We start from the raw sequence: 25,620 nt of genomic DNA, 5'->3' as shown, positions 1-25,620 counted from the left end.
TTGCGAAAAAAAATTTTTTGGGTGTCAATTGGACGTTTGACTAGATGTCGAAAGGAGTTTTCGGACATGAATGAAAAAACGAAATTCATAGCTCACCTGGAAATCTTTTGAGCCTAATTAATCCGTCATCAGTACATGTGAGTTACTGTAGCACTTATGACTAATCTTGGACTAATTATGCTCAAAAGATTTGTCTTACGATTTCTCCCCTAAGTATACAGTTAGTTTTTTATCTATATTTAATACTCCATTTAGGTGTCCAAAGATTCAATGTGATGTTTTTGAAAAAAAATTGGGAATTAAACGAGCCATAACTAATAGAATTCACACGATAAAATAAAATATAGTTATTGGGAGGAGTAGAAATACCACTTATTGTAAGGGGTCGGGTACATGGATTTCTCTTTTTTATATATAAACTCTTCATAATACATAGTACTATATTTGAGTTTGAGTTTTTTTTATAGTTTGAAACAGATGTAGTATTTGAAAAAGTGAGTTAACGTGATTTTATTTTTTATTAGAGAGGGTAGTAAGAGCATTTTCCAATATCTTAGGTTATTATTAATGGTCCTTTCATTTGACGCTAATTAGATGTTACATCAGATTTTTTTATGACACGATAAGAATTTAATTAAGAAATAGAAGATAACCCTTTCATCCTAGTGAAAAACTCATGGATTGTTTTCAAGCAAATGAAAGTTCATTAAGGTCAAAACTTTATTTTATCTAGATCTCGTACAGGTTCACCTTCTATTTTTCTCTCATGCAACAATTACTTTTATAAAGAAATTTAATAATCTATCAAAAACTGTAAAATAAAATAAACATGCCCTTTCATTTTATATAACAAAACCAACGCTGACTTGTCACATTTAGAAACTATGAAACGAAATTGCCACCGAGAATGGGCTTAGTGAAAAAGTGCATTGTTACGTCAGAAAAACGAGATATTCCACCACCTGTCAACCTCAGAACCTGAAGACACTGCGGACATAGAGAATTTGTAGATAAGGTTTACACTGCCACTCACCGGTTCTCGCAAGAATCGGCCATGGCGTTCTGCACTCCTACTGCCACTCCAACTCCACACACCAGTTCATGGAAGCACGTCGCCTTCTGCAACCCTTCCAGGCTAACCGCCGGCGCCGGCGGAGGCCAGAGGGGGGCGCGGTTGGCCGGTGCGAGCCTTGAGGTGCGCGCATTGGCGCCGGCGACGGCGGCGGACGCGGCTGCGGCTGCGGCGCCCTCCTCTCCCAACGTGGACTACCTGGCGGCGGAGTTCGCCGGCCACGGCGTCAGCTTCGAGGCCGTCGGCGGCAGCTGCGCCGTGAAGATGGAGGTGCGCAACGGCAGCGCCGCGCACCTGCTGCTGCCGGGCGGCCTCGTCACGTCCTACAAGCCGGCCATGTGGCACGGCGCCCCGACGGAGGTGCTGCACACCACCGTCGCCGAGGGCCCCGGCGGCCGGGCCGTAATCCGCGGCGGCGTGTCGATGGACCTCCGCTGCGGTGCCGGCGACGGGGGCCAGCCGCCGTGGTCGCCGGGCGGCTCCTGGTCGCTCCGCGACGTCAGGGGGAGCCCCACGGGCTTCATCGAAGTCGAGCTCGCGTCCGCCGCGCCGGCGGAGGAGGGCTGCGGGTGCGGCGGCGTTGAGGCGAGGTGCGTCGTGACGCTGCACCCGGAGGCGCTGGCCGCGGAGCTCACGGTGAGGAACAGCGCCGCCGCCGGCGTGGCGCTCTCCGCCGCCGTGTCCACCCACCTCCGCGTGAGCACGCCGGACGCCACCTACGCCGTGGGGCTCCAGGGCTCCGACTACCGCACCATGGATCCCGCGCGCACGGAGTTCACCATCGTGCCCCCGGAGTTCATGTCGCGGTCGCCGCCGCCCGCCGCCGCCACGACGTTCCCGCACCGCTGGGCCACCGAGGGCTTCGACGCGGTCCTCGCCGGCCGCCTCGGCGCGGCGGCGCAGGAGCCCGACGGCGAGGAGGACGACGACTACAAGCAGATGACCGCGGAGATGTGCCGCATCTACAGCCACGCGCCCCGCCAATTCACCATCATCGACAGGGTAAAACATTACTCCAAAAAAACGCGGGAAAACAGCTCATTCCTCGTTCAAAAAAACCTAACAAAAATCCTCAAATTCGATCTGAAACCACGATGAACAGAACGCAAACAACAAATTGAGATCGATATGATTCGTTTGATGATGATGAATTGATGCTGCAGGGGAGGAGGAACTCCATTTGCGTGCAGCGGAGAGGGTTCGAGGAGGTGTACGTGCTCAGCCCGGGGTCCAAGCACCAGTGGTACGGGAGATACGCCTACGTGTGCGTGGGCCCCACGATGCTGGAGCCCATCCTGCTGGGGCCTGGGGCCACGTGGTCAGGGGCACAGTACTTGCACAACCCAAACTTTTAGATACAAAATACTTTCAGATTTATTCTTAAAATCTCTTATATTTAAGGACGGAGGTTTCGAATAGATAATTAGCTACCTGAGCATTAGCTGCTGTGGGAAAACAATCAAGGATCTTGGATTCTGTGATTCAGTCCAGTGATGAATACATCTGTCTCTACATGTTACTCACAATAATGCAAGGAAAATATGTGAAATAATAGGTTTGCATATGTTGTCCACTGCTTGCTGTGGTGTTCTGCAACATGGGAAATGCGGAAGTGAGATCCTCAGGAGCAGGATCGTGTGAGATCAGCTTAAAAGAGACGAGGAAATGGATACCCGGAGCGATGTCTGTTTCTGCATGCTCTCCTTCATTGCTGGCCAACAACAAAAAGTACACAGATCAGATGTTTATATTTGCTACAGTTGTAAACAATGCAATGAGTAATTGTAGTAGCACAACATGAGCATGTACAAAATGCACATAATTAAGATGTCAAGCATAACATTAGTTACCAATATCAGCATGTATGAATTGCAAAAGTTCAAATGAATTAAGCTTATATATCCCAAAACTGATTACCTGGCCACACGAACCAGGAATTACCAATACCTAGATTCATCGTACTAAGTATCGTCTAATTGTCAGGTTGCTATATTTAAGGACGACAGGAGTATCTTATTCACTTAAGAACTTTTCTCATCACAATGTGCTTTTCTGCTCCATTGTTGCTTCGCGGGAACGTGGATTCTTACACCAAGAGTGTAGAACACCCCCTTCCAATGATGCCATCTCTCACATTCTCACTCATCTCCCTCCACCCAATCTCTCATATTCAGGGTCAACCTCTACAGCAATATCCAATGGATAATTTGTGAGATGATGAGTGGGCAAATAAGATAGCCGAAGTTATGCGAGAATAGTTTAGTTTAAATCATAAGTAACAAACTGTTACGTATCGACGTCCATGTCATGATTAGTTTGACTAAATTCTTTTGTCGCACCAATAGAGGGTGTCGGATTTCTTAAAACTCTTAGAACAAGATAATGCTGCTCATCTTTTCACTTATGATTATACTTATAAACTAAAATTTGAATGTTAAAACTTAAATTTGGAGTTGATTTTAGAGGGTTTTAATATAGTGATAGCTAAAACACATATATAAAAGTTTTATCCACAAATTATTTTTTAATCATTAATAAGTCGTTTCGCTTATGCTTATAAAATGCACAAAAATGGGATCGAATATATCTATATTAGACCACATCCCCGATTCTAGCTCCGTATAGGGAGGCATCAACAACAGAAACTTTAAGAGTTAGATTGTTTCCACTGTCATGTCTGGATTATATTTTACATGGTTTCATCTTTGCTGCCAAATTCGATCGTCGATCAAGAAAAACAACTCTATAAATATTTCCAAATTCGATCGTCGATCTAGAAAAACAACTTTATAAATATTTCTTTGATGAGATTCATAAGATACGGCTCACATATTTGACATCAGTATGACAAAGAACAAATGAATCGGTCCCAAATATATTGAAAGATTTCACGATGTACGCTGCCGATGTTATGGTTTGAATTTAAGTAATGGAGAACTGGCTGAGCTGACTTCTTGGAAGAAAATTGCTATTTTTGTCATCCTCAAAACGAGGCTTCGCTTTGAAATGTCATGTTCAAAATTTACTAAAAGGCCATTGTCAAACAGGTTCAACTTGTTGAAATGCCATTTCTTCCATCTCTCAAATTAATTCAATTTTGCCATTTTCTTTCTTGGTGAGATGACAAAATTGCCCTAAACCGACTTATAAGTCACATGCTGCTCAATCCTGCCTAGCCACCCTTGTTTTTGGCTGATTAGCTGTTCAACACCTGGCTGCTTTCTTACTGTTGCTTACGCTTGATGTCATTTGATTGCTAGTCATCTGCATCTGTGGACTTTTTTTTTACCGTCCAAACATGTCCTAAAACATGAAAGTGCTACCGAATTTAATTGGTGGTTTATGTGATTTTTTTGAACTGGTGACATTGCTCTCTTGCCAAGTTGCCATGCCAGCCATCGCGGCTGGACCAGCTGACTTGCCCGGCCTGATAGAACACGGCCAGGGGCAGTTTGGTCAGGTCATGAGCAAAAACATGGCTAACACATTTTTACATCAAATGGATGTAAATGGCATATTAGTAACAATGACATTTTAGTGAATCCAAAACTGAGGATGACATTTCAACGAAGCAAGTTTTGAGGATGGAAAAATAGCAATTTCCTCTCCTACAGAACATAAGTTGTCACCAGCGCTTTGGACCACTTCATACTGAGGATCTCTCATGCATTTTTCTGAGACCGCTCCAGGCACCTGGCTAATACACCAGCAGCGGAGTCACTGGCCTGCTTCATGCTGTTGAGCAAACACATAATGGTTATGATAGAAAAGGGGCTTCTGTAATACAAAATCTGAATCTATCCAATCAATATAACATGAGCTGGCACATCAAATATGATCATGTGATGCTTGATTACAATTTTATTGGCTTCCAATTGTGATCTCATAGTTGGATTGATATATTTTTCCTGCAGAATTCTTGTCAAACAGCTTTTTTTTTGGCAATTATAGTATTCAAAGTATGAAGTTTTATGTATGACTACAATATTCAATATACCATGTGACCTAGCTAACAATTATGTGATCTATGACTAGCAAGTTTCTCTAGACAAGTTCATTTCTATTGCATATTGTATATCGCTTTGCCTTTTCTAAGTCTTCTTTTTCCAAACTTCCCCCTTGTTATATATATATATATAAACAAAGCTTTGGCCTTGATTTAAGGATTGGGTTATATGACACAAATTCTCCTCTTCAGGAACCTACAAATTTACATTTTAGTTTGGAAAATGAGATGTATTAAGGACCTTCTATAAGGTACATTAAGGTTTGTACAAATCAAAAGTGCCAAGTAGTATGCTTCTTACCAACTTTGGAGAGCCTATCATTAAAGATTCCTGCATGTTGGGCAAAACCATTTGCCCTTGAATCTCGTTTCTGGTGTCAGACCAACACAAGAGTAATGGAACCATTCACCTCCTTCGCACTGTTGAAAAACATAAAACAACTAAAACTTAGCATAGGCTGATGCTTTCATACAACAAACACAAAATTTAGTAAGAACAAAACAACTTGTTATTCTCACGATATAACATATGCCCATTGCAACGGGTTCCAAGAATATATAAGCAAGAGATATCCCAATATTTATGCTCTAACCACGAAAGTAAAACAGCGATAGAAGTAAGCAAGAAAATTTAAAAGCCATGAAATCGCATCGCACAGGCCGTATTTTGCTAATCTTTGGGGGGGGGGGGGGGCGCTAAATAGGCAAGATCGGCTTTGGTGACTCGCAATGAAGTTCAGCCAGTCAGATGTTTGGTCGTCCTCAAGGCTTGGGAGACCAAACCAGCCAAATAACTCAAGACTAACAAGCAATCAACTAAGCTTTGGTCCTGAACTCCTGATGTCGTGAATTTTGCACCTACCATGCATGGCTCGACCCAATTGATTCGCAAAAAACAAACAAATCTGTACCAATGATGGTAACAATATATATTTACACACAACGCGGTCACAACGTCTGTCATCTTTTCCAAACTATTGGCTGAATGCCCATGGCTGCTGTCCACACATTCGCTGCAAGGTTGGCATTTTATTTGTGCATGATGGGCATTGTGTGATTTCCTATCAATTTGTTAGCAGAGCTGAATAAACTGACCAAATATTATTCAATTAATTAGGTTCTGTTTCTATTTCTGATTTGGCTGATTTGCTTTTCAAGATTGTTAAACCGAACTAAACAATTCAATATAAAAAATAAAAAAATAAAACCAACTAAAAATCAGCGGAATGATCACCTCTAAGCAGAAAACATTGTCACCATTCTGGATGGCAAGCAGGAACAAACGATAATGAAACTACAAGCATACGACGAGATGATCAAACACCACTCTAGCAGTCTAGCCACAACACCATGGATCCAATGCTACATTCTATTGTTTGAAATAATAATTAAAAGCACAACAACAATCACTCTTCAGAAAGTCTAAAGCTTATCTAAAACTACCTGGCAAAAGTGAGAGTACTAACTTAGAACACAAGAGTTAAACTCCTCCAAAAGAAAACTATCATCACTTAGCACCATAAAGACTTACATTCTCATTGTCACAAGCAATCATATCACCATATGAAACCTGAAATATCAATAAGAACCAGAGGTGTCTTTAAGAAAACATCTTAGAAAAATATTTGATGTAGACATTGAAATAAGTTCCAGGAACACATCATATATCAAATTCCAAGCTGACCTGGTGGCAAATACAGTATGTTGGTTCATTTGGATCAATTGTTTGATCCACATCCATAGGTGTACTTGTTTTCTTGTTGCTACCTGGAGGGGGCATTAAGTCGAAGTCCATACTCCTTTCTCTGTCCCATTCCCTCTCTCTGAACTTCTTTGTTGCTTGAGGTGTACTGAAACCAGGCCTCCGTTTGTCATCCCTGCTAAATGCTGAAATTGGAGGAAGGATTGATGGTTCATCTGGTGGTATCTTTCCTTCTGCAAATGAGATCAGCTCTCATCAATACTCTGCACAATTAGGTTGACCTCCCTAAGAAACAAGTTAATGCTACTATCCCTTGATTATACCTTGCTTCAAGTCTTCTGCAAACTGGCCTAAGTCTTCATCAAGACGTTTGATATGACTCTCTATCTGTACAGTAACACATCCATGATACTTATAGTTAGGTATTTACAAAACATTATAGGACATAAATGCCACAAATTGGAACAAAAATAAAAAAACAGAGTTTGTTTCATTGTTCCCCACAATACAGAATACTATATAGGGGATAATGAGTTGACACTGTAATTGACATTCTAGAACTAGGACATGCATTTTAGTGTCAGACATCTGAACATTCAATTTAGTATATGGGCAACATGAGACCTACCTAACACAGTACGACTGACATCAGGCTTTTCATAAACCCTATTTTGTTTGATGACAAACATTTGTCTCCCGATGCGATAAGTTTATAATCATTTATTATGGATTCCGCATTGAATTTGATAAGCGCAAACTCTTAGAGAAAGTTTGGACCTGAGTACATAATGATCAAGTTTGTTTGGGTGTATCTATCAAAGAGTATCTAAGATCTCATCTAAAAGAAAACCGAGCAATTACGATGGCTACTTAAAATGAACTAAAACGTCACAGGGCTAGACGAAAATGATGGGTGCAAGTCAAACCAGGTCATATGCTTGGCGTGCGAGCAACACTTTCTCAGTGCAGAGACTCAACGCATTATCCTGACTAGCTTCAATGTCCTTTTTCATTCTCTCCGAGGCAGATTCATCATCATCCATGTTTGATCTGTCAAAACCATGGGATGGCACTCCTAATAGATACTTTATCTGCTCTTTGGTTTGTCCCATAATGCCTGCATCCACAGAAGATAATCCACAGAACAACAAATTTGAGAAGCACTATCCAACATCATATAAATTCAGTCTACAAAAAGTGGGCACTAGAGCTATACCACACAATCACATGACATTATGAACCTGTATACACCATTGAAACTTGACTAAGTACCGTGCCAGAGGGAATAAATGAAGAACCACCCAAAATGTTTTCTTTTCCAAATTTTTTTATATAATTTGCATTTTTTTTTCAAAAATGAAAAGGAGGGTAAAATGGATCATCACCATGAGCCCTCTCGTCGAGCTCGCGCATGGTGGAGAGGATCCTCTGCAGGTCTCCTGCCAGGGTGCTCGAATCTGCGGGCACGAAACGAAGCCAATAAATGGCAAGCAAAATCGAAGGAAATGACAGGAAATTCGACGGCCTCAGGCACGGAAAGATAGCGATCTCACACTCGAGGTAGTCGTCAACGTACACGCCGGTGCGGGCGATCGCCATGGCGGGCGATTGGAGGATGGATCCGGCGGCTCCCGGCCTGGCTCGATCCTTCGATTTGGGAATTAGGGTTTCGGGGGACGGCGGCGGCTAGGGAAAATCTCGTTTCGGGGGAAAATTTCCCAATTTGCGAGATGACGTCATTAATCTGGACGCTGGGTCCATTGGGCTGGTCTGGTCTGGTTCTGTAGGCTACTGGGCCGTCGGTTGCTGTGGGCCTCTGGGCTGCACTCGAACGGCTTGTGATCCTCCAACTGAATCGATTTATATATAAGTAAAAACAATACAAATTGTTCTTAATATAAACTCGAGCGTAAATGAAAGAATAGAACTGAGTTCGAAGGTACTACTACAACTCTATCAATCTTTATGAATCGCTCAGGCCATAGTGTAGCATCCTCGATACATCTTGGGAGGATACTTGGCAAGGAATTTGTAAGTTGAGGAAGTGTTGTTTACAGAGTAAATGTAAATGTATTTTCACTTATACTTATATATATGATAATTTCGTTGTTATCTATGTTTCAATATCTAATATTGATTTTATATTTCTTTTTTAGGGTTTTTATTTTTACACATATTTTTTAACCCAATGTACAGTCTACCCCTCTTTTGTATAGAGTAAGTTAGTCATTAAAGTATCATTTTACCCTTTATCAGGAATTTTATTTTTATCCGTATATTCTTAATAGTGCTTCTATTGCTGTATATATACTACTGTGATTTAGAACGGTGGTAAAACCGCAAATGATAAAAAATATAAGGATAACAATAAAATTACTGACAAAGAGTAAAATAATATTTTAACAGCTGATTTAACATTGTTAGTATTCTACGTTCAAAAGAGAGACAGACCGTTGATTGAGTTCAAAAAATAGGGGTAAAAATTAAAAAAAAACCCTAAAAAGAAGGGGTAAAATTAATCAATATTATAGATCAAAACAGGGGTAAGAATAAAATTGTCATATATATATATATATATATATATAAATTTTTCCTATATATATATTCAATAGATAAAATTTAAATTTGATATTGATTTGATTATTTTTTATCATAGTTCATTTTTTAGGCTTTATTTTTACATCAATAAAACATATATAAAAGTTTTACCTATATATTATTTTCAATCATTAATAAATTGTTTAATAATGCTTAATTTCAGTAAAACAACTTGGCAGAGAGTTAAAAGAGAGAAGGTGGCATATTTTTATAGTGCCTTTAAAGGAATCCCTGCTAGATTCTGTAGACGAGTCGTTTGTTCCATGTTAGCGATTCTTAAATTGCATCACCGGTGCCTGCCAGGAAGAGTTTTTACACAGATATTCTGCACAAAGGGAGGGTTGCTATTTCACTTGTGGCGTTGAGGAGCTCGCATTTATACTCGAAATTGTCCTTTCTTGTGCATATGTGGAGAGGGCCGCTCCTTTGTCATTAGGTAGGCAAGGAATTGCGCCTGCGGTGTATGCCTAATTATTTCGTTAAAATAAACATAAGGAAATGATTTAGGTTATGTCCTTTCTTCTAGTTTGTTTCTCGGTATTTATAAACATGTTTCACTTTTACAAAAAGCTTTTACACAAAAGTTTATCATCTTGTTTGGTTCGAAGAAATTTTTACCTATTGAAGTAGAATATGTGAAGTAATAGAAATACATGCACATATCAATCCGCGTGAATTTTTTCAAGACATTGAGGTACTTTGTTTTCTCTCTATAGCTTGTTTGGAAAAAAATTCTTTTGATTTCTCTATAATCCATTCCTACGAACCGAATAACATTTATATAAGTTATTTCGAGGGAATCCAAATCATCTGTTTTTCCTGCGCAACTCAGCTACAGAGACACGGAGACCAGCCTGTATGGCTGTATATATATCACTGTCTCCGGTCCACGTACTCATCAAGTGAGCTCAATTATCATCAGTACTAGCTTTGTCTTCTCCAATCCATGATCTGTTTGTGTTCTTCGTATGTCGCTGCACCAGCTCCTCACTAGTACAGATATAATAATGATGTTCGACGACGTTTGATGGCATATCATTTTCTTTATTAGTTTCCAGTGTGTGAAACACCAACCTATGCAAGCCGTGGTCATCTGTTTTATGACAACAAAAGACTAACAGTCTTGCTCAATAGCGGCCACAACACTTTGAAATTTGAATGCGTTTCTTAGTTGGAAAGCTTTTTTTAATCTTCGGGGTGGGCGTCCACGTGGCGTTTTAGCCATGAAGATACTTCACCCGTTTTAAAATAAGTTCATATTTTAGTTTTTAAGATACTCTTCGTCTTATTTGAATTTTTTTATAATTAATATTTTTATTGTTGTTAAAGAATAAAATATGAGAAATACTTTACGGGGGCTGCTACGGTACGGTATACCGTTAAAACAACGAGACATGTTACCTTGTCTGAGTAACATAGTATTTTCCAGGTAACATGATACCTCAAATATATTAGTCATGATATATTTCAAGTAACATGGTATCTCACATGTACCATGTATAATACTTGAACAGTATCATGTACTAGTGATATCATAAACAGTATCATATCACCGGTAGCGAATCCTCGTCGTCGCCACCGTCGTCGTCGCCGAGCTCGCCGCGCCGCCGTCGCTGGCCTGTCACCATCTCCGCAGCCAACGACCGGATCCGACCGCCCAATTGCTTGCCATCGAGCTCCCGTCACCCACCGTCTCCGTCGTCGAGGTTGTCGCTGACAGGGAGGTCAGGAGGAAGAGGGAAAGGGCGGCGGCGCGGACACAGGGCGCCAACGGGGAGGTCGGGAGGAAGAGGGGAGGGGCGGCAACACGGGCGCAGGGACACGGGAGGTGTGGCGGCGCGGGGGCCCGTCCGTAGGAAGAGAGGACGGGCTACCGTTCGGTAGCAATTCCGATAATTTATACATGACTATTTTTTAAAAAATATTTTATTAATTTTTTAAATAATCGGATGGTCAAATGCTAGAAACAAAAACCGAAAAATAAAGTTTTAGAGAGGCAGTATTTCCCTAGATATGTGCGTACACGTGCAGGAACAACTAGGCTACGACTAGCAGGCAACCCAACGTTTTCTCGTGTTGGGTAAACAATCGCCAGACTCGTACATATAAACCGCGCTTGTAATTTTTCTAGCTCTCGAAAATAAAAGAAAGAAGTCACTTGTTGACGAGACAAGAGACGTTTGATAAACTCTCTTCTCTTATCTCTATGTTTGTTCATACTTAAACTGCAGTGGCAATTTTCGTATAAATTCGTTCAAACACGAGAAGAAATTCCTCAACATCTCAGTTCCCAAAAGAGGGTAAAAAAACAATTCCAAAAAAAAAGGAATCGTGAATAGCATCACACCACAAACAGTGGACCAACAGTTTGTAACTGGAGCGCAATTATTCGATGCAATAATTGAATACGTACGCGCGCGCAGACAATTAATAGTTTAATTATATGTTCGGGCCATGCATGCATCGTCGTCGTCGTCGTCGGCGGCGGCGGCGGCGGGGGGTGTAGGTAGCTAGATGGTGCCGCCGTTGCAGCGGACGACCTGGGCGTTAACCCAGCCGCCGGCGTCGCTGGCGAGGAAGCCGACGAGCGGCGCGATGTCCTCGGGCATGCCGAGGCGGCCGAGCGGGGCCTCGGCGATGTAGCGCGCCGCCTCCTCCTCCGTCTTGCCGGTGTAGAACATGGGCGTGGCCGTGGAGCCCGGCGCCACCACGTTGGCCGTGATGCCCGTGCCCCGCAGCTCGCGCGCCAGGATCTTGGTCATCACCTCCACCGCCGCCTTGCTCGCCGCGTACGCCGCGTAGCCCGGCCGGAGCGACCCGACGCCCGACGACGAGAACGTCACGATGCGGCCGCGGCCGCCGCGCGCCAGCCGGTTCACCGCCTCGCGGCAGCACAGGAAGGTGCCCCGCGCGTTGGCGCCGAACATGGCGTCGAACGACGCCTCGCTCGTCTCCGCCAGCGCCGGGTACGAGAAGTCCAGCACGGCCGCCGCCGTCACCAGGATGTGGAGCTCCCCGCCGAACGCCGCCGCGGCCGCGTCGAACAGCGCCCTCACCTGCGCCGCGTCCGACACGTCCGCCTCCACCGCGATGGCCCTCGGCCCGCCGCCGTCCGCCGCCGCCGCCGCGTGCACGGAGTTGTTGATTCCGCTCACGAGCGCCTTCGCCGGCGCGGGGTCGCCGACGTAGGCGACCGCGACCCGCGCGCCGAGTGACGTGAGGTGCTTCGACACGGCCGACCCGATGCCGCCGGCGCCGCCGGTGACAATGGCCACGCGGCCGTGCAGCATCATCGGCGCCACCACGTCGGCCACGCCGTTGGTCTTCGGCTCAGCCATGGGCACGGCCAGTGCGTGGCGTTCACTGACTAGGTAGAGAGGCCAGGAGGAAACTCAGCTCAGCTCAGCTCACACATCGCTCAGCTCAGCTCAGCTCAGCTCACACATTGGCAACTGATTTGACATATAAATAAGCACGGGATCAGAGGAAACTCTGCACGCGTTGTCACCGGAATCTGTATGGTAATCCCTCCGTTTCCGTTCCATGATATAAGATTTTTTAGCCTTGTCTAGATTCATATGAATACTAATGAATCTAAACATATATATAAATAATATATATTCATCGATCGATGAATTTAGACAATACTAAAAAGTCTTATAATATGAAATGAATGTAGTATATAAGTAAAAATCAGTTGTAAATTAGATTGTTTTGTTGTTTTACAATTTGACAATTTTACCCATTCGAATATCACTCAATTGTAAAATATTAAACTAAATTTCACAAAACTACATATACTTTTGTCATTAAATCTGTAGTTTTGTGGTAGTTTAATCAAACTATCTGTAGTTTTGCGAAAATTACTCAAAATATTAAGATACTGGGTATCTTCTTCAGAAATCAACGGGTAAAGTACTAGAAATAAATTAAATGAGATGACAACTAGACAATAGAGACATTACACCGATAAATGATCCAAAGGCAACAGACAGTTAGGGTGATCCAAAGTCTACAAACAGAGTGTGATGTGGCTTCATGGGGGAGAAGAGAGAAACTTTTACTGTGCCATGCATACAAGCTTTTACTATTAAGCTATAAATGTGCCATGCATAATATAAGAGCAAGTTAGCTAAATTACTAGCACTAATTCATCTATAGTCAATTTAATAATCAATTCATACAATAGTTACCTATAAAATATTAATATATGATCCTACATGTCATACACACACTGTGTCTTGGAGCCCATATTGCAACTGGCTATAAATCAGTAGCACACTACTCTTCTCTTTCCTTTTATCTCTTTAAATATGTTTATAGTTGGCTTATGGTCTGCCTACTGTACCTGCTCTAAGCAGCATATGAATGACTGCTTGCCTATATTCTCTATTAAAATCTGAGACAGTGAGATCTAGAAGCACCGTACGTGATAGGTGTAGTGCTTATGCTGTGTGGTCCAGATGATCTAGGGGTGTTTAGGGGTATTTAGATGGGTGCTAAATTTTTTACCCCCATGTCATATGAATGTTTAGACCCTAATTTGAAGTATTAAATATAGACTAATAAAAAAACTAATTTTATAAATGAGTGGTAATCCACGAGACAAATTTTTTAAACCTAATTAATCCATAAGTAGAGCATGTTTACTGTAGTATCACATAGGCTAATCATGGATTAATTAGGTTCAATATATTCGTCTCGCGAATTAGTCCAAGATTATAGATAAGTTTGATTAATAGTATGCGTTTACTATTTATAATAAGCGTCCAAATATTTGATGGGACAAGGGACGAAAAATAAGTCCCTTGTCCCAAACACCACCCTACATCGGTAGCTGTGGTCCGGATGATCTTGTTGGTAGATCGCACAGTTTGTTGATTATATTTGGCATCATGGAAGGAAGGTAACTCCGGAAAATTTTAGAACGGAACTGTAATTACGAGCACCTGTGTGGTCCAAATGGTATTGACTATTGAGGCTCTATTTTTTAGCCTAGCTAAAACACATATGCCGTTACCAAAATTTAATTTTAGAATCGTTTTGACTTTTTTTATTATAGTTTGATTGAACATCGGTGTTTAAGTGGCAAAAAACACAAATGTAAATTTCTTTTACCAAGAAATTATGAGCATTTCTCTAATACATCATTTGGCATATTTTCGCAATTGGGCATACCGATGAGCCGATGATGGGTAGCTCCTATAATTTGCTAATTATATAGGGCCACTGTAAATATATTGTTGTTTTAAATCGATGTTGTCAAACTATCACAAGAAAATTATAAAAATATTACTAAAATTATCATTCTAGTGGTATCCATTCAATACAGAAAAACAAGTGGTAATTTTAAAAAAAGCCATTTATCATATTTGCCACTATGGAAGAAAGGTGACTGAAAATTTTTGGAACAAAGTCGCAATGCCACATCTGTGTCAAGTTCAGTATTTAAAACTTTGATGCCTAACCATCTGAACTGGGCTCGGATCGTGCTTTTTTCTCCTTTTGTTTAGCTAATGGCTTACCAATGGTCTAGTCTAACCTGTGCTGTCAACTTATGATTCTTCGTTTAGCTTGAAGGAACCATGGGCACCCATGTGTTGTTAATTGCATTGTGCTCACATAAACTTTTATATGAAAAGAGAAAATCTTATGTGTTGTTATTTTGAAGGCATTTGCTTGATTCCAAGTGCCTGGAATTTTGTAAAGTTTTAGCTCATTTTAAGTGCAATATGTAAATTTTAATTAGTCACCTAAAATTTGTGAAATCTGCAAATTTTTAGTCACATAAATTGCACATTGCCAAGCTAAGCCTGCTGTTATATGCAATGTGTAATTATAATTAGTTTTAAGTATGGTTTTGTCATCATATATGAATCTACTTTATTTTTATTAAGTCGGAATCTTTTTGCACCTTATCTTCTAAATTTTAAACTGTAAGTTTATTTCATCTAATTTTGCAATTTATATAGATTAAAATAATTTATTATTTGGGCCTCCTTTTATTTAAAGGATTTTTATAGGCATCAAATCAATATTTTTTCCAAAATTGGTTGTTTGTAATATATAATATTGGAGGTAGTTAAATTCTCTTGTATTACATTCCAGTACCCCGATTTCGTAGAAATTTTCACATTGGCTCAAATCTCATTTTGTTTTTTCTTTGAGAAATCAGATACATCTTCTATTTTTGTCTATCTTCTCTCCCTCTACAATCCATCAAAATCCTTATGTTTTTTCTGTGAGCCACCCAAACATATTCTCTTTTAAATATATTCCTTTTTACTATGGGATTTGGTATCCCATACACTTCAACCTGTATTATTTTCTATTAATGTATTTTTGGCATCATATGTTCCAAGTGAGCTTTTGAACTTCTATAAAAAGAAGGTACTTTGTTTTGTCAGGGAAGTAATGAGAAACATTGAATCATTATCTAAGGGATAAGAAAAGTGACTGATATTATTTTAGTAGTATGAAATCAGATACTATCTCTATTTCATATTGTAAGACTTTCTAGCCTTGACTAAATTCATATAGATATAAAATACATTCACTAGTTAATGAATTTAGACAAGGCTAGAAAGTCTTACATCGTGAAACGGAGGGGATACTTCTTATTTAAAAACGTTGTGGGTTTAGCCGACCACATACATTGGTTACATGTAGTTATCTTCTCTACAGTTGGACACATAAGTCCTTGAACACATGACGCTGCTATGTAAAAAAGTTATTGTGGAATATTCAAAAAATGTATAGGGAATATTAAAAAAATATGTACTTAACTGTAGAACACTGCAAAGACATGAATGACTTTAGGACACTCTTAAAAATGTGTAATGAGGACATAGCCCGCGTTCGGTTGTTAGGTGTGGTAAGTTAACTTATAAAATATTGTAATAGATTAGTATATAATTAATTAATTATTAATTATTTAAAAATATAAAATAGATTAATGTGATTTTTTAAAACAACTTTCATATAATTTTTTTTACAAAAATACATCGTTTAACAATTTGAAAAGCGTTCGCGTGAAAAAAAAAGAGTTAAGTTAACTTAGAGGCAGAGGTGAACGCGGCCATAGACACTCCAAAAGATTTGCCTCTGTACCATGTATGGCGGCCATAGACACTCCAAAAAATTTGCCTCTGTACCATGTATGTATAACTTATAGTGACTAACACGCGTGACCATGTGTGCCATGTATGTATAACTCATAGTGACTAGCAGGCGTGACCATGAGTTTATTACTTCATAGGTTACTTTTCTTTGGAAAATGGGCATGGTATCAATTACAGGTCTGACTAGCAGGCGTGACCATGAGTTTATTACTTTATAGGTTACTTTTCTTCGGAAAATGGGCATGGTATCAATTACAGGTCACAGGTGGGCATGAATCATTTGACCTGAATCGTCTTATCAGTGACAGGGGTAAATTAGTGTTTTTCTCGTTGTTTCTCGGTCCACTTGAACCAAATATAACAAAATAAGGTTGAGAGTATTCTCAAGATCCATCAGCTAATTACGTGATTTTTTGGAGTGTCCTCAAGATCCATAGTTACTTAAATGTTTTTGGACGTCCTATTTCCAATTTTCGCTAACTTTTTTCTTAGTCATTAATAATAGACTACTGATACAACCGAGTGAAACTAAGGTGCTGTTTATTTCCATAAGTCCTAGGACTAAAAATTAGTCCTAAGACTAAAACATAAGTCTTATTTAGTCCTACCTTGTTTGTTTAGAGAGACTAAAAAAGACTAAAACCTTATTAAATAACATATTCAATAATACACAACATATACACATAGCTATAAGCCTAGAGTAGTAGAGTAGGTGTGCTATAGGTCTTTAGTCCCTTTTAGCACCTCCCCTAGAGACTTATGGACCTAGATAGTTTTAGTCTCTATTAGTCTCCATGTTTGATATTTTAGGGGCTAAAAGGAATTAAAGTGGAGGGACTAATCCATAAGTAGTCCCTCCAAACAAACCGCTCCTAAACCATGAGAGGATTCTTATGTTCATTGGCGTCTACAAGAATTTTTCATTGGGTGCTACTGCCTACTACTCCGGTCTCCATAATTTCATAATAGCGTGGACTTAATATACATATGCAAATTTTGCTTTAAATGTGACAAAAAAAATATAGTGAAGCTATCCCATAACATTTTAAGTCCATAGAAACTAGCATTTTAAATTCAAAAATTGCAAAAATACAACATAAATTGTTTAGTCGACCATGCCTGAAGACTGAAGTGGATTTAGGACGGACTAGCGTACTGGTCGTTCTAGGCAAAAATGAAAAATTCAACACAGATGCACACACGGCTACTCCATCCCAAATGGTGTTGCTCGATCTAATCGATCCCCTTTTATATGAGATAGAGGTTGAGCAGGTGTAATTTTTTATTTAGTACAAAGCAAAGTATGTCATTTTAGAGTGTTGTGCAGTTTGAGATTGGTGTTATGCGGAATCCCACATTTGAAATGTTGTTTCATCGAAGCTAAGTTTTGACAATGGTATAATATCAATTTTCTTCTCCGTAACCATTCATGATTACATGCTTATGTTTGGCACAAAGTCCTCCATTATCATAGTAGATTTGCCGTATCTTATTTTTATGTTAGATAAGGACGTAGGAGGTAGCATCAACCAAAATATATTTCTATGTCTCAGAATATTATAATCTAGTACGAAATAAGACATATTCTAGTACCTAGTTCTGTACATATTTCTAATCTTACGATGTATTTCATCTCATCCTAGATAGATATATTTTGAAAATGAACGATTAGAAAACTAGAACAATTCATTTGCATGTTCGTGGGCTCCTAGGTGTGTGATTCATCTAGTAAGGTTATGTTCTTACGTGCTGAATTTTCGCTTTTTTACGGTCTTTCATGCACCATATTCTCGAACTGTTAAAACAATATTATTTTTATAAAATAATTTACATAGAAGTCGATCGTCTTATATTTTTAAAATAGGATTTTAATTTATCCTTACGTGGATTTACGTTGTAAGATGTTTTCTCAGCATTATGTGTTAATCAGCATTATGTGTTAACCAGTGTATATTATATGTGTGTATATATATATGTCCAAATTTATTATATTATATATATAAATCTAGAAAACCAACCCATATTGTAACCTGGAATATAGGGTAATAGCCATTAATCCTATCATTAAATATCTATCATAAAATTTAGAAAATATATATCTCGTATGCTCAAAAAACACGCATCAAGCAGATCGTCAGATCGAGTATACATATATATGCTACCTCCATACCTCCATTTCAACTTAAAAGCATTTATAAGTTCAAAATTAAGGTTAAAAAGAGATAAATAGAGATGAGTGGGATACATAAAGATAAAATTTAAAAATTGAATGAATAAAATAAGTAATACTGTAAATAATGTCAAAAGTAATTGCATTGTGATATAAGATAAAATTTGTAGAAATACTTGCACTTTCGCAACATAGAGACTTTAAATAGTGTAAAAAAAATATTTATATTGTGATACAGAATAAAAATTTATGGTAATAATTACATTTTTTAAAAAAACAGGGAGAGTCTATCTACATTGTTTATTCCTTGTTATTGTAATAGGAACTGTAATTCCATTTTTAATAGTTCATAAATCAGTGTACAGGGGGAAAGGAATAAAACCTAAAGTTAGTAATATGGTCAATTGCCTTCCCTTTGTGACCCACCTAATTTGGTAACCGAACACAATTAGGTCCTGATTCTTCTGAGACTCTGATCCACGATAGGGTACAACCCTTCAAGACAGCCTCTAATGCACAAGATTAACTGATGGTATTAGCACATTGGTACATCAAGCAGATTACAACACAATGAAAAGACCAGCAAAACCCAGAATTTTTTTTGTCTTATTAACTTCTCCAGTACTGCAAAACTCAGAAAAACTACCTTAATGTTGTTCAAATTTATGGAAAATTGGCTGCTTCGCTAACAGATTCAAAAAAGCTAAAGGAAAAAGATACAAAAGCAAGAAATGATAAGGTTACATAAAACCCGATGTCATAGTAATATAATATGAGACCTAACACTGACAGCAAGACGCAAATAACCAGTCACGCAGGCTAAAATCAAAGTAAGAACTGACCCACTCCCCAGGCACCCAGCCTATAAAAAGTCTGTTACGAAATTTAGTTGCCAAGTCCAACCAAAGTCTCAACCACACTGCGAACCATCAGAACTTGCACAATCGGACTGCTCGGCTGTGGCAATAAGCGCAGAAAATATATCGCGCTAATTGCCATTTGTTACACCGTTTTCAACTGCAGATTTTGAGGCGTTCGGCATTTCTCCGACAACAGGAGCGCCCTCCTTGTTCAATTCCTGCTTTGGCACTGTGGATTTCCCATCAATGGCATTCTTCTCCTTTTCATGAGAAGGATTGTCAAGAGAGCCCTGGTGGACAAAATGAATAAGGACAGAGGCATCAGAGACTATCATCACCGCCAGCTCTCAATGCTGCTGACATTCTGAACATATTTAACCAGACAAGGCCCTATGCGGCTATGAGTGAATAATACTTGCCTGGCCTTGAAGCAGCTGCTGCTTTGCTCTCTTCTCCTGCATCAGCTTTTGCCGGTTCTCGTAAAAACCAAAATCATCCAAGATTGAGGTCTTACTGATGTGGTCCTTGAAAATCTTGATCATTTCAAGACCTTGATCGAGCTTAACCTGCAGCATTATGGAGATTTTTGTTAACATTCATGGATGCTATTGAAAGGATCGATCACACTCATGGTTTCATGGTCAATATGTGAATCACACCCCATAGTGATACATCATAATATTTCACACTTAGAAGAAAAAAGTGACCAAATCTTAAGGCATATCTGCACACATGAAGGCCCATCTGGTCCACAGCAATCCACCAATGACCATAAAAATGTTGAAGAAATTAACACATATCACTGCTTATGTTTTCATGAACTGAATGATCAATCCAATTCCATGATAAGAAATTTGAATTATCTCAAAAGAATGACGGGTGACTATCTAAAATAATGCAAACATTAACAGCCTTGTGCAATTGTCCCATTTACAATAAGCACTTCTTAGCAACAGTTATTGAGAAAAGATACCTCCTGTGTGTCACGGCTGTTTGTCACAGGCTTGTTATCATTGTTATCCAATGTAATGTGCTTCAGGATGTTGTTGGGAACATCCTTGACAATGTGCCACTTAATTGGAAAACATCCATTCCACTTGTCTTGTTGCCAATAATCCACTGTCTTGTCAAAATCAACAGGACCAGCCATTTCAGCAACACCAACAAACTGGCCACTTGTGTTTACCTAAATTATGTGCCCAAGGTCAATACAGAATGATACAAGGGGCAAGCGAATCTTACTATGTGTAACATACTCAATATACTTACAGAGAAGAACAAGAAAACTGGGCATTCACTGGATTTCTCCTGTGCTTCACGGTATCCAGCATCCAGTTTCTTGTTTCCATTAGGAGTGCTTGCCCACACATTATATTTTATACTTTTGTGCACATCATCCTCACTATAAGATTTGATAACAAAGAACTTTGCATCTTTGTATGTTACGGGGAAACCTTCCTGGTTGAATTTGCTCTTATCCGGAATGGCAATACTCTCCTGTTTCCCAACTGAAGGGAGGGCTTGACCCTTCACAGCAATAGTGACAGAAGGTCCAAATTGTTTTTGGTGCTTGAATCCTCCCGACCTTGGTCCTCTGTTCAGCTCAGTGAAGCCATCTTGGTTCTCACTGCCAAAACCAAAAGATGCACGACCTCTAGGCTTGTTCTTGGAATCAACAATTCCCCAGCGTCCATTATTTCTGGAGTTGTACATATTTGATCCAAAACCAAGTCCAGTTTTTATCGAGTTCCCATACTGACTGTACTGCCCATATAATCTGCTGTCCGGGTACATCCTAGTATGATAACTAGGAGATGTCAAACCCATTCCTGACGAAGGCATCTGTGCATGCATACCCTGGAAACAAATGAAGACCAACAGTTTAAGGTTTATACTTAAAGCAACACAATTGAGCATTATCAGTTTTGCTATGCACCATTTCAACGGAAGGTAGGTCATCATTGAATCCAATAGTTAAATGCATTTAATAAGCAGGAAAGAAGTGCTCTGATGCATGTAATAAGCAGAAAAAAGTTAAATGCAATAAAGTAATTAGTTGTGAGACCATCATATTACTATGATAAGCTATGCAAAAAAGGGGTAATTGGACACTCTGAAGAACGCACCATGAGGTTTGGAGTTGGGCGCTGGCTTTGGTTTTTTGCTGAATATGAGTTAGAACTGTAAGATGTGGAATTAGCATTTGATCTCTGATGCCCATTAGAGTAGACTGGCCCATCATACCACTGAACTGGAGAATGAAGACCACTGTGACCATAATTGCTAGCAGATGGTCCACCTTGCAAAGCCCCTCTTCCATATGAACTATGGTTTGCTACTGATACATTTTGATGGGTTTGCTTACGTGGTAGTGAAGTACTGTTAGTATTCGCCATCCCATGAGCAGTCCCGTTGGCACTTGATTTTGCTGAATCTACCTGAACTCGTACCTGGTGAGCAGCAACAGAGGGCATCTCAGATTGAGAATTGGCACCATTGGCACCATGGCTCGCATTGGTTGGAGCTGGATGCTGATAATATTGACCAGGGTATTGATAATGTTGTGTGTTATACGACTGTCCATCATGCCCAACAGTGGGAACAGGCGAACCTGAAGGATATGGGCCATAGGGAGCATAGCCATATCCATGGTACATGTCACCATAAACACTCTGCTGCATCAAACATAATAACAGAATCAAGTCAATTTCCCCTCCTACATATAGCACGAGTAGAAAAGAAATTCACCAAATTCCAACATGATAATATTTGTGCCTGCAGTTTCTATCTCCATTTTTTTTCTTATCCTCTTCTAGACACAGGTGAACTCATACATGCTCATTGCACCTTAGAACACCTATTGATTGCAAAGTGTGAACTTAGTATGATTATGTTAAACTTACAGGAGGCATCTCCGCTCCATCATGGCCAGCATACCGGGAGTCCCATTCATTGCCTGAGCCATCATAACCTAAATACAAAAATTAATCTCAGCAATTAATTAGACCATCTTATAATCCAGCAAGTGCTTAGGCAAAATAGGAAGTAGGGTTTAAGTACCACTGGGATAGTAATACGCTGAGGGTCCATATCCATTGGTCTGGTACAAGATGTTAGCATCCACGGCCTCCTGGAGCAGGGGAGTTATCGACCTGTCCACCGGAGACGCCACGATCTGCGCGTCAACGGCGCTGGCAGATCCATACGCCATCCCAGAGGGCTGCAATTACACAAAAAGCACCATAGTTTTTAGCTGCCTCTCCTCCAAAAATTGATGGCACAACACATCCGAAACCAAGAAGCGCCAGCAAAGCCACCTTCTTGGCGGCGTCAGGAGCGGCGGCTTCGTTCTTGTTCTCCAAGGACAGCTTCTGCATCATATCAGTAGCCTCTGTAGCTCGTGAATCAAGGAAGAAACACTCCGATTCAAAGCGGACGAAATAATAATCCGGCCACAGAATTTCAAACGTAAGATGGAACAAAAATCCGCTTAAACCAATCACAAAAAATAGAAGTTCAAATCTTTACAAAAAAAAAAAAGAACCGCCGCACAAACGGTTGCCACTCCCGCAGCTAAACCAGATAAACGCAAGACGCGTCAAGAAACAGAACCCCCCAAGGATACGGTCGCCAGCGCCAGGAGCAACCGCCGCCATGGCTCCTCCTCCCTCCCAATTCGATCTAGGAACAGAGAACACCTGCCGCCACACCGCCCGCTCCCCTCCTCCCCCGGGGGGACTGGATCCAAGAAACGGACGGGCGAGAATTGTAGGCGCTACGGGGGGGAGCAGCGAAGAAGGTAGACGACGGGAGGGGCTGAATTCTTGTGGTAGGTAGAGGCGATAGGTGGTGGAAGATAAACCCTAGGTGTGAGGTGGGAGGAAGCGAAGGGAGATGGATAGCCGCCACAGACGCGAGCGAGGGGGGAGGGGAGAAGAAGGGAGAGGAGGAGGAGGAGGAGACGGCAGGCAAAGGCGAAGGGAAGAGGGGTTTTAGCGATTCCCAGAGGCGGTGATTCAAATACCTGTCCCGGCACATCCCCACCGCTCGTTCGTCTCCCCCACTTTTGCTCCGGCCACCCCAAGGGCCACCCTCGCATAAAAAGGGCCTCTTTAGCATCAAACATAAGAGAATCAGCGGCTCACTCATCCTATCTTTCATCTTAAAAATAGATAATACAGAATAAAATTTAAGCTTCAGCAGAACTTACATCCTATCATTTATTCTCTATCTGTCCTCTAAATAGATATGGAGGATGTCATATATTGATGATTTGTTGAAGTTTAATAAGATGTGAAGGATGAAATTATTTTAGATGATCGTTTAAATGAAGATATAGATGATTAAATTTAGATGAGCTGCTGGGATGCTCTAAAACAATTTTTGCTTTTAGGAAGAAACCGTGTTTTTTTGCAAATGAAAAATAATTTATGGGTAAAGATTTATATATGTGTGTTCATAACGGCTTAAAATAAGAGCTATAAAATAAAATCAATGAAAAAAATCATAAAATCAAGTCTTTAAAATTTAAAAGTTTTACATATAAACAGTTGTAACTACGGAACGATAGGAGTCTATCTCTCTGAGCTAACGTCTAACCAAATGGTTTTAGCTCATCTAAAATAGGACTGAAGTGGGCTCGAATGATTCGAAAAAATAAACTAGAGAGAAATAATTGGGTTCAAATAGACGGAAGTGATTTGGAAAAATAAACTAAAGAGATGAAACTGGATTCAAAATGCTCCACTATAAACGGCTACTAGAGTTATTTATAAGTTAGAGCTATGCTCTAACTCCTAAATATAACTGCTAGTGGAGTTGTGGGGCGGTCTAAACATTTATCCCTCTAGCACGCTCCGTTCCTTTTTAGTGTGGAGCTATACTATTATCTATGAGATAAGCCTTATTAAACACGACACAATTTTTATCTTTGTTGTTCGTAACTTCCTCGTTTTGATATACTTTTTAATTTAATCAATCATACTTTAAAATAGATCGGTAAATACTTGAAATCGTATCCTATTGATGAAGTGGATTGTGTATCATAAAATTTCCGTATAGTTCTAGCCATGTAAAATGCGTTAATTATCAAATTTAAAACTTTACTGGCCAACCGTGATGTATACTTAAAACACATCAACGGTAAGATGGAATGACTTATGTAAGAAAATTTGACGAGTTCTTTTGAGCTTAGGGCATGTATTACAACATTGCAACAAAATAGATTAGCTCCTTATTGGAAATAGTTATAACCTTAGGTGGCTCACATGTTTATACGAATATAAAATATTCTAGGTGATTAGTTTCCCTCTATAAAAAATATTTCCATACATATCCTAATACATCTATATCTAATTAGATAACGCTGAGACAAGAAATTATAGCAGTGGGGCAATCATCCATAATTAAACCATCTCGCTCCTTAACTCCAATTCAGTTTAGCTGTTTCCAAATATCCACATCCGAGATACCCCAAATTAAAGTGGGAGTAGCTGTGTGTGGCCTTAGCACTGCCCCCCAATTAAATTACTTACACAATAAGCAAGAGAAACCCTAGCTTCCATTGGGCCAGCCCACGATCCAATCAGGCCCATACCTCTGTGCCGCTTGTTCACTGAGCCACCCATAAAAGGTCCAATTTTTTTTGGTCATATCTGGAAGATGTTTGTTTGCTTGACGAAAAATCTCAGTTGTTTTTGTCTTCTTGTCATCCATTAACTCATCATGGCCACGTATATTGTCCGGAACTCCTATTCAACATGAATATCCATAGAATCGGCAAAATGGTGTTTTTTTTTCTCCTTTTCTTGCTTGCTATAGTGATATGAAAAGGCCATCAAACGCCAGAAAAAATGGTGCATCTTGTTGGACGAGGTCACAAGTATCTTTACGGTATAATCGATTTTCGACACAATTAAAATATGCATATATATGATATAATCCTAGCAATAGAATATGACTACAATCGAAACACCATTCGACCAGATAGTAATAAGTTCTTGATGTCCAGAACATGTTTTTTCAAGCTAAATCTACCCATAAAATTTCTCTTTTGTTTATTAAACTTAAACATCTCAGAAATTATTGGTCG

The 25,620-nt window shown here is 40.0% G+C and overlaps 4 protein-coding genes across 7 annotated transcripts; 1 reads left to right on the top strand and 3 right to left on the bottom strand.

The window, feature by feature from the left end:
• Positions 1-1,018: 1,018 nt before the first annotated feature.
• Positions 1,019-2,988, top strand: LOC121053877 (protein NDH-DEPENDENT CYCLIC ELECTRON FLOW 5). The gene is made up of 2 exons (XM_040522215.1): positions 1,019-2,074; positions 2,236-2,988. Exons 1-2 carry the CDS (start codon positions 1,055-1,057, stop codon positions 2,425-2,427), a joined length of 1,212 nt encoding a protein of 403 aa, XP_040378149.1. The 5' UTR covers positions 1,019-1,054; the 3' UTR covers positions 2,428-2,988.
• Positions 2,989-4,389: 1,401 nt separating this feature from the next.
• LOC102717603 (PHD finger protein ING2) lies at positions 4,390-8,491 on the bottom strand. Of its 3 annotated transcripts, XM_006650521.3 has the most exons (8): positions 8,334-8,491; positions 8,166-8,237; positions 7,707-7,897; positions 7,104-7,167; positions 6,763-7,013; positions 6,610-6,648; positions 5,380-5,498; positions 4,390-4,807 (listed from the first exon to the last, which is right to left on the bottom strand). In XM_006650521.3, exons 1-7 carry the CDS (start codon positions 8,377-8,379, stop codon positions 5,400-5,402), a joined length of 762 nt encoding a protein of 253 aa, XP_006650584.1. In that variant the 5' UTR covers positions 8,380-8,491; the 3' UTR covers positions 4,390-4,807; positions 5,380-5,399. The 3 variants fall into 3 exon arrangements, with proteins under 3 accessions (XP_006650584.1, XP_015691264.1, XP_015691265.1); XM_015835778.2 differs by having other exon boundaries at positions 8,166-8,491; XM_015835779.2 differs by lacking the exon at positions 4,390-4,807 and adding an exon at positions 4,830-5,274 and having other exon boundaries at positions 8,166-8,491.
• A 2,989-nt stretch (positions 8,492-11,480) lies between these two features.
• LOC121053897 (NADPH-dependent aldehyde reductase-like protein, chloroplastic) lies at positions 11,481-12,812 on the bottom strand. The gene has a single exon (XM_040522384.1). It carries the CDS (start codon positions 12,714-12,716, stop codon positions 11,889-11,891), a length of 828 nt encoding a protein of 275 aa, XP_040378318.1. The 5' UTR covers positions 12,717-12,812; the 3' UTR covers positions 11,481-11,888.
• Positions 12,813-19,179: 6,367 nt separating this feature from the next.
• Positions 19,180-23,513, bottom strand: LOC102717328 (YTH domain-containing protein ECT4-like). Of its 2 annotated transcripts, none has more exons than XM_015835532.2 (9): positions 23,155-23,513; positions 22,847-22,920; positions 22,590-22,749; positions 22,433-22,500; positions 21,656-22,204; positions 20,799-21,386; positions 20,503-20,715; positions 19,949-20,095; positions 19,180-19,819 (listed from the first exon to the last, which is right to left on the bottom strand). In XM_015835532.2, exons 1-9 carry the CDS (start codon positions 23,183-23,185, stop codon positions 19,658-19,660), a joined length of 1,992 nt encoding a protein of 663 aa, XP_015691018.1. In that variant the 5' UTR covers positions 23,186-23,513; the 3' UTR covers positions 19,180-19,657. The 2 variants fall into 2 exon arrangements, with proteins under 2 accessions (XP_015691018.1, XP_006650583.2); XM_006650520.3 differs by having other exon boundaries at positions 19,400-19,819; positions 21,656-22,201.
• Between the last annotated feature and the right edge of the window lie 2,107 nt (positions 23,514-25,620).

Source organism: Oryza brachyantha, chromosome 3 (assembly GCF_000231095.2).
Source record: "Oryza brachyantha chromosome 3, ObraRS2, whole genome shotgun sequence".
Taxonomy (NCBI): Eukaryota; Viridiplantae; Streptophyta; class Magnoliopsida; order Poales; family Poaceae; genus Oryza; species Oryza brachyantha.
Note: the sequence above shows the minus strand (reverse complement) of the source record. Positions and strands in the feature narration are given on the sequence as shown.